The following is a 9,622-nucleotide window of genomic DNA, read 5'->3' on the forward strand; positions in this document are numbered from 1 at the left end:
GAAGCAGCAAAGTTTGTGAAAAGGCTGGAAGATATCCCGGAGATCGCTCTCCCGCCGGAAGGGCCGATCCAAGTAGCTCTCTCTCTGGCAGATCGGGCTCTGGTAGGTCAGTTTACAGGACTCTGGCCTTCCCCGAAGACGACCGAGAACTGGGTTGCCAGGAACTGGGCACCTCTGATCCAAAATAAGGTAACCTCTTACTTCCTCGGGAGAGGCTATTTCTTGTTCGAATTTTCTGCAAAAGAAGACAAAGACCTAATTTTCAGGAATGGCCCCTACTTCATGGGCCCCCAAGGGCTGTACTTAAACAAATGGACACTAGACTTCGATCCGGCGGTGGACGTGCCCACAACGGTCCCGGTGTGGGTGAGGCTCCCCAACCTACCAGTTCATTGCTGGAACTGGGATTCTTTGAAGCATATCGGCAACACCCTTGGAAAATTTATAGACAAGGCTAACAGCAAGGACCAATATGACTGTGCCAGAATCTGTGTAGAGGTAGATCTGGAGGTCGAACTGCCGGAAGCCGTCAAAATAGTGGTTGGTCCCTGGACTCATATACAGAAACTGGATTATGAGCAGCTGCCATTCAAATGCCGGAAGTGCCATGTCTACGGGCATTTTGCCAGGGACTGCCCGTCCAAAGGGGTGGAAGAAAAAGGAAAGGAAGATGGATGGAATCAGGCAAAGCGATCCAAAACCTCTCACAGGAAGAACACAAATGGCAGTGCCAAAACCCCTCAAGAGGGCATTGCTCAAAAATCAGCCAGGGAAAGCCAAGGAAATAAATTTGAAATCCTTGGATCTGAAATCATGATCACACAGGATACAGAAGTACCAAAGGAGATCTCTGCCCCTAAAGCTTCCCCCTCCATCAAAAGTATACCAGAGAGATCCAAAGAGAAGGCTTCAGAAGAAGAGGAGGAAACCCAAGAGTCCGAAGAATCAGAGGAAGAAGGGGAAATCGGGGAATCCCAGTCCTCTCCCAGAAGATCTACACGAGGGCGCAAATCTGCAAAAGATAAAAGAGAACAAGAAACCTACAAGGACAAGCTCCAGGGCAGCCAGCCAATGCTAGAGAAGCTCCTAGCTAAAACCCCGAAGGCGACTAGGATTCAATCACAGGGCTCTAAGGGAGCCCTCCAAGGCAGAAATAAATAATGAAGATAGTCTCCTGGAATTGTAGGGGGATGGGCACCTCAGCTAAGGAAGAAGCAATGCATAGCTTAATAAGATTGGAATCCCCAGATATCCTCCTCATCCAGGAGACCAAGTTGGAGGACTCAGCCTTCCTCCAAGCAAGCAAAAAATTTTGGAAAAAAAATGGAGCGCATGCAATGTCTGCCCGTGGAGCGTCGGGAGGACTTGGGGCGCTCTGGAACTCAAACAAGTTTTCACTAATCTCTGAGTCCCTAAATACCCATTGGATTTTTTTAAAATTGCAGCACTTAGAAACAAAGGAGATTATTTGTCTATTCAATGTGTATGCTCCTAACAATGCAGGTGAGAAAAAGAACTGTTGGGACTCCATCAAAAGTCTAGCAGATCTAGAAAACTTGGAAAATATTATCATTGCCAGAGATCTAAATCTCACACTCCGAGCCTCAGAAAAAAGAGGAGGCAGCATAGTCAGGGATCCGGCAAGAGAATGGGCCGAAGATCTCATGCAAGAATGGGACCTGCTAGATATAAAACCAGTCACAGGCACGTTCACTTGGTCAAACAAGAGAGTGGGGCCGGGACACATAGCAGCAAGACTTGACCGATTTCTTGTTCAAAGCTCCTTCCTTCTCTTGGGGCTGGAGGCTAGAATGCGCATTCTCCAAAGCAGTGTCTCAGACCATAAGCCTATCAGTCTAGAACTGATTCCTTCTAAGGATCTAGGGCCTATACCTTTCAGGTTTAGCTCCCTATGGACCAAAGAGACAGATTTCTTGCAAAATATTAGAGAGTGCTGGAAAGAGCCGGTCAAGGGATCTCCATTCTTTGTATGGGAGGAAAAACTTCGCAGGGTTAAAAAGATGCTGAAGGGTTGGGTAAAGACCTTGCCCAATCCTGTAGTGGACAGAAAAAAAAATTCAAAAAGATCTGGAAATTCAGCACCTTCATCTGGAAGTTGTCGAAATCACCAAAGAAGAGCTAGATAAGGAATATCAGCTGCAACATAAATTCCATAGGGCATGCTTGGCAGAAGAGGAATTTTGGAGGCTCAAGTCAAGGAGTCTATGGCTCAAGGCTGGAGACCGTAATTCCTCCTTTTTCATAAGCAGGCCCAAGCTAGAAAATGCCGTAACAGTATTTCAGAAATTAAAAATGAGGATAGCACCTTAAAAGACTTTGCCAGCATCAAGAAGGCTGCATCAAACCACTTTGAAAAAATGTATTCTGAAGTCGTGGGGACCAACCAAAACGCCAAAATGTTAGACGATGTCCCCAAGCTCATCACTACAAAAATGAATCAGATTCTCGAAAATAAAATTTCTACAATTGAAGTCAAAGATGCGCTCTTTGCAATGGAACCCGACAAAGCTCCGGGTCCTGATGGATTCACGCCCAGGTTTCTCCAAGCATGCTGGTAGATAGTGGAGAAGGATTTTATGAAAATGATTCAAAAATCCCAAGAATGCCAGAAAATTGGGGGCTGCACAAACTCAACTTTCCTCGCCCTTATTCCTAAAGAAAAAGGTGCTAACTCCTTTAATAGATTCCGTCCAATATCCTTATGCAACATTGGATACAAAGTGATCACCAAAGTTATAGCAAACAGATTGAAGAAAATCCTCCCTAAAGTCATCCCAGAGAATCAAGGCGGCTTTATACAAGGCAGGCAGTTGGTAGACAATTTCATCTTGGTCCAAGAGGCGATCCACTCGAGTCAGCGCCGAAAAGAACAAGGTATGGTTATTAAACTCGATCTAGCTAATGCATTTGATCGTGTAAGACATAAATTTCTGTTTGATGTAATGCACAAACTGGGATTTGGACAAAATTTCATCAAATGGATCAAAGCTTGTATCTCCGAACCCTGGATTTCTCCTCTTGTGAATGGCAGGGCTGCAGATTTCTTTAAAGCAACTAGAGGGCTGAGGCAGGGGTGCCCCCTGTCACCTCTCCTCTTTGTGTTGCAGGCCTCTGTCCTTAGTTTTCACTTAAACAAGAAACAACAAGACCAAGAGATAGTTGGATTATGCATAGCAAGAGGGATCAAAAGCATCAATCATGCACTCTTTGCAGATGATACTCTGCTCCTTGGGGCTGCTTCTCAACTGATGGCAAGGAAATTCAAAGAGGTTCTGGAAGACTACTGCCAAGATTCGGGCAGTGAATTAAACAGGGGTAAGTGCCATATTTATTGCTGGAACGTTTCAGTAGTTGCTGCTAGCTCCATAGCCAGATGTCTGGGCTTTGCAGCCTTAGCATCTTGGACTTCCTTCAAATACCTCGGGCTACCTTTCTTCCACAAGAGAGCTACAAGCAAGGATTGGCTCCCACAGATAGAAAAAATCAAATCCAAAATGCAGGCCTGGGGGACATCTTGGCTCAACTTGGCCAGGAAATCAGTGCTAATTAAATCAGTGTTGAGCAGCCTGCCTCTCTTTAATTTTTCTGTTCTTTTGGCACCAATGGGAATCATTAAAAACATGGAGGAGCTAATCAGAAAATTCCTTTGGAAAGGAGGCAAGAATAATGAGAAGAGACTCTCCTTAGTAAACTGGGAAATAGTCCCCAGACCGCTACAGGAAGGAGGATTAAATTTTAAAGATCTAAACACTCAAAATCTAGCAATGGGAGCTAAACTGATTTGGAAGATTAGAACGCCAAAGGCGTACTTAAGGTTTTAAGTAAAGCCCTAATTGTAGCAATTGCTCTCACAATAAATACCGCTGCCTGGATCGGTTCAGTTGGTGCTGTGGAAGAAATACTTCAGAGGTCAGAGACTCCGGTGTCTGGAGCAGCCAAAAGACCATCTTAGATCCCCTCTCAGCAATCTAATCTTCAAAGTCGGGCCACTTATAAGAGATAATGCCTATTGGATACCCGGGAATGGTAAACATATCAGAATTTGGGAGGATAGTATTATGAATAGACCTCCGCTAGCGAATTCGAGTCTAAGGAGAGAGCTGAAGACGTGGATGGACGAAGCTAACATAAAATCGCTTTGGGATATATCGGCTTGGCATGGAGATAGTTGGGCAGGCTGGAAAACGCCCAATGTCCCAGCTGCGTGGTTGCCAGAATATGCCACGCTGCTTCAGTTGCTCCATGGAGCTGCCCCTATACACGCAAGAAAGAAGGACTCGAGAGGCTGGGGAGCAAAGCAGATTGGATATTCGGTGGCTCAGGGCTATGCCAAAATCAGGGAGAGACCCCATGTTCCCCCCAACCCGGCGCCTTGGAACAGCATCTGGAATTTCTCCACTATTCCAAAGATTGATTTCTTCTGTTGGCTGTTATGCCATCAAAAAATCCTAACAGAAGATAGGCTGCAGAAAAGGGGATTTCTTGGTCCATCAAGATGCGTTCTATGCAAAGAAAATTCCGAATCTGCTGTTCATATTTCTTTGGAATGCAAATTTACAGTCCTAGTCTGGCAGGAGCTCCTTGGAACGTTGAAATCGATGCCCATCTTCCCCCACGCAGTCCCGAATTTGTTTGATGGGTGGTTGGCAAGATACCCAGGCCCAGGCCCAAAAAACAAGATTGTCAAACTTGCTTGGACTGCCCTGCCCAAATTTATCAGTTGGCAAACCTGGTTGGAGAGAAACAGAAGGATCTTCAGAGATAAGGAACAGAACTACAAGGTAGTTGCAAATACAGTTAAAGGACAGCTAAATGAGTGGCTGAGTGATAAAAAGGATGACACAAATCTAAGCCAACATGACATTGAGTTCGGAGCCGCTCTCAATCTAAGCTTCCAAAAGTGGATAATACCACTCATATGCCCAAAGACTGGCAAATAAGGAAAAACGGAGAAGATTTTCAAACATGGTTATCCAATCAAGATCTTCCTTCCCTGTTCTTTGATGGGGAAGCTAAGGGAAATCCAGGAAGAGCTGGAGCAGGAGGCATAATTATAAATCCAAAAGATTCTTCCACCCACAGGTTTGCATGGGGTCCAGGCCACACCACAAGCATCCAAGCTGAAGTCATGGCGCTGTTCCAAGGGATCAAAACGCTTAAGGCTCTGGGACTCACAGAAGCAACTGTCTTGGGAGATTCACAAGTCATTATCAATGCTATGGTGACCAAAACAAATCTGGTAGATCTTCGACTGGCAAGGACAATCTCAAGAATTAAAGGCATGATCAAATTCCTGAGACTGGAATTTTTCCATATCCTGAGAACCAACAACAAAGAAGCAGATGTAGAAGCAAATAAGGCAGCCCAGTTAGATGCTGGAACTATCCTCAGAGATAGTGAAGTCTCATGGGAACCAATCCCTTAAAAAACCACTATGTTCTTCCGTCTTTTGCTAAAGCAGTTCATTTGTATCCATAAGCTTGGGAAATCAGCTGGAAAAGGCCAAGTGAAAAATTGTAAAAAAATGTGATTCAAAAGTGAGTGTGGCATGCTCAGCTGGTTGGAGAGATTCCAAGAAACCAGTCTCAGCTTTTGTAATCGAATCTATGGCATTTTGCCAGTGAGTCAATGAAAGCCCCATAATCGTTTCTGTAAAAAAAAAAAAAACTATGGATTTATGGAGGGTTCGAAAAGGATCAAATCTCTTTATATGCAAATTTTTTTAGAGGGAAAAGATTTGATCCATCAAATCTCTTTATATGCAAACTTCTTTTAGAGGGAAAAGATTTGATCCTTTTGGACACTTGATATATCCGGAGTTAGAATGGATCTAAGCTTATTAGAAGCCAACCAGCTATCTAATTTGTAATTGCTTAATTTGGAAGCAACAAACACATTATATTATTAAAATACTTAGCAGAAAAGGCAATTAAATTACCCACAAAAATTATTTTAGCGGAAATGAAGATGAAATTACCCATAAAATTTATTTTATTGGAAATGACCATGAAATTAACCAAAATTTCCCCAAATCAAGGTTAATGGAATTTAAGGGTGAGGAAAAAAAATTGCTATTTTTAATAGAGTTTAAGGGTGAGAATATATGATTTTGATAGTTTTTGTTTAAAATTATAATCAAACAAAATAAATTTAAATAAAAAATGGAGTACAACTATAGAAGTTATAAAAAGTGGGTAAAATGAAAGAAGTTATCCATAACACATTAAAAATTATTTATTTTAGTGAAAATGGTGATGAAATTGTCTAAAATTTTCTCAAATCATGCTTAACAAGATTAATAGTTGCAAAGGCGTATAATCTCTTCCTCTACTACTAATTAATTGATTAAGGGAGTGCAGGGTGTGCGTCTTTTGTCATTATTTGATATTTGCATATTAGCTCCCCCACCCCCAATGTTGATACATTGCGTGGTGTGTGAAAGTGTGGAGGAAGAAAGCTTGCACTTCCGCACAATGTATCAATCTAATTTCATAATGTTGATACATTGTGCAGAGTGCATAGGTGCCACTCCAGTCGCTCCATTTGAGAAATTATTGCCATAGACCATCAAATTTCGATAATAATAAATTTTTAAGCTTGTAGGGTGCAGAAGAAGAGATGTTGAAATAGGAGGTTGCATTTCATAATCAGTGATTTTAAACCTGCATGAGAAAAATTTGTATAATACCTTATTTGAGGTCTAGTGGAAGAGAATGTGGGTGTTTTTCAAATGTTAAATTTGGATTTAGATTTGGTGAATTTAAAAGCATTTAACAATGTACGTTTTGATACAAAAGGACTTAGATTTGGATTCGATTGAAGCATTGATACAAAAGGAACAATTTAGAATATATCGCTCTAGCACTCAATTTAAAAGCTACCTAATACCAAGACAAAGAAGGTACCGATCATCCAAAGTTGGTATGACCTGATGGTGCATATAGCCTATCTCTGGTTCGGAGAGCGGAGGATGTTTGTTGTGTAGAGTGAGGAGGTCCTCAACGCAATGAACTTATCCTAAAGACATCGCACCTCCACATTTCGCATTTCGCACAATTATATCGTGAGAGTCATTCATCTCCATGATCACAGTGGAATGGATGGTGGGTGTTTATTATCGGTTGGATTTGGAGATCATTGAATTTGAATCTAAAAATATTTTGTCATGTATGAGGTGGTTATATGTGCAATGGTTCCTATTCTGCACCTCCGACAATTAAAAATTACAATAGAACCAAGCCAACATATGGATGATTACTCGTCGCATCATATTATATTTCTAAGGCTCCCACTCTTTGAACTGCCCACATTTGTAAAATTTTGAAGGTATAAACCTTCTCTTCAACGACTGCTACAATTATGGTTCTCAGTTTGCACCACAAGCTTATGATCACAAAAACAATTTGTATTCTCTACATGCACTTTGACATTTGGTTTGACATCGAATTTGCGGACGACATGCTTTGTTGTAGTGTAACCTCTACCTTATTCATATATACAATGCCTCGACAATACTAGAAATAACTTACCAATATTGTATATTGATGCCTTCGTAATATTTTAGAAGACTCATGATGCAAAATTTCAGTGACATGCTTTAATACAATAGCTTAGTTTGACTTGATATAGCATTGGTTTTCACTTTGAACACTTGAATTGTATTGTCCACATGCCTTCCAAATCAATAGATGTCAATGATTACAAGAGATAAGATAGTTAGATGTTTAATTCCACCCTTGCCTCCCGAAATATTGAAACCACCATTTTGACGTGTTAGTTCACTATGCATTTTCAAGGGTCCTTGACTATTTTGAAAACCATAATATATGTGTGATGGTTCTTTCTCCGCACCTCTGCACATATAACCATTTTGCAGAGGCTTTCATTGTGTGGAGGTGCACAAGTGGTTATATGTGCAATAGTTCTTACTCTGCACCTGCACACAATTAAAAGTTACACTAGAATCAAGTCAACATATTTAAGAGATTATAGGGGGGACCTCATGTTTTGTCTACATTGGTGCATTTCCAAAAAAGAGTTGCTTCTACGTGCCTAGAAAGTGTCAATTTTAGATTGACCTATTCAATGTTTTTCCCTGAGAAAGAATTGTTTGAACGCACGTGAAGGGAGGGATGGTGCTTAGGATAATGGGAATAGTAAATTATTTTAATCTCGTGACATAGGCTACTTAAGATGGCAAACTGCCACTAGAATGCATCCAAAGGGTCAAAGAGTGGGTGATGGATCCATATTTCAAACAAAGAATCTCCATTATACGTGTGGTATTCTTTTGTAATGTGGAGCCATGCATTAAAAATTTGATAGATGCTTTCGAAGTATCAAAGTGAATGTAGGGTTTTTGTTTTTTATGTTTTAAACTTCATTCGTTCTTGCTTGAAGTTGAAATGCACGATCATTAGTCATTATTTATTGATTTAATTTAATATGCTTAACTAAAAAGCGAGTATATATTGTTGAGTAAATCAATGCTTATGGGAATTAGGGTTTGATTCCTCTTTCTTCATAATTACTTGTGAATTATGTTGGATTCTCTTACTTCTTAATTTGTTTATCTTTCATCAAACAATTACCAAATTATATGTATATGAATATCACATGAACAAGAGACACAAGATGTAGGCACTCAGCCAAGGCAAAACCCCCACAAGGGGAAAACCCAGTCAAAGTCTTCCTTCAGTAGATTCAAATCAAGATGAGACACTTCCATACTTCTTAGACCTAGACAAATACCTCCTCCAACCACCAAGTCAGCCCTTCCCTACAATAGATGATCTTGACAAAATACTCCAAGTGACAGCTTCCCAATAGCAATTTCAGTCCAGAATTTTGGCCCCCTAGCAGCAGAACTTTGACCCCCAGCTACAAAATTTCAGACCTGCAGTAGACAGATTTTCAGCCCCAGCAACTACCTAAAAACTTCGCATGTGTGAGAGATAGATAGCCCAAAAACCCTATTTAGGTCTTCCCAACAAATTTCATCCTTCTCTAGCTTCTTTGCTCTCTTTTTTTGCTTCTCTTTCTTGTAGATCAAACTTGTTGAGTGAGTGAGTGAAATAGGTTGAATTGCCTCTCCTTATATAGCCTTTCTGTTGGGTCAAATTTCCCTACTGTAGATCGACTTCATGGGGACAGGGCTGACTTGGTGTGGAGGTGACAAATAATCTTTTGACTCAAAAACAATTATTTTTACATTAAACAAAAGCCCAACAAGGGTCTAGTAAAAATTGCAAAGACTCTAATGACTTAAGACAAAACCTAGAAGCCTTCAATGAAGGCTTTGACATAGAAAACATTGACCCAAGCATGAAACCCATGCTTTAATTAGTCATTTTCTTTAATAATAATTTTTCTTTTGACAAGTACAATTATGAAGATTGGAGCTAGTTACATTCTTCAACAATCCCTATTAACTAGGAATGTATTCATACATATGAGAGTACATGGATGATTTCTAAATGAAATGAACTATGAAGAGTTCTAGTACACTCAGTGTTGTGGACTAGATACCTTACCAGGGTAATCTATCTGGGTGGGACTAAGGGGACTCAAGCTTTAGTCAACTCTAGGTACCATCATGCTT

The 9,622-nt window shown here is 40.8% G+C and overlaps 1 protein-coding gene across 1 annotated transcript; it reads left to right on the forward strand.

Moving 5' to 3' along the window:
- Window positions 1-4,133: 4,133 nt before the first annotated feature.
- On the forward strand, window positions 4,134-4,961 carry LOC149232132 (uncharacterized). Its single transcript, XM_089381837.1, has one exon. The coding sequence runs from the start codon at window positions 4,134-4,136 to the stop codon at window positions 4,959-4,961; it is 828 nt and encodes a 275-aa protein (XP_089237963.1).
- Window positions 4,962-9,622: the final 4,661 nt, after the last annotated feature.

Source organism: Pinus tabuliformis, chromosome J (genome assembly GCF_031772625.1).
Source record: "Pinus tabuliformis cultivar Carrire ecotype Pingquan chromosome J, CPIR1, whole genome shotgun sequence".
Taxonomy (NCBI): Eukaryota; Viridiplantae; Streptophyta; class Pinopsida; order Pinales; family Pinaceae; genus Pinus; species Pinus tabuliformis.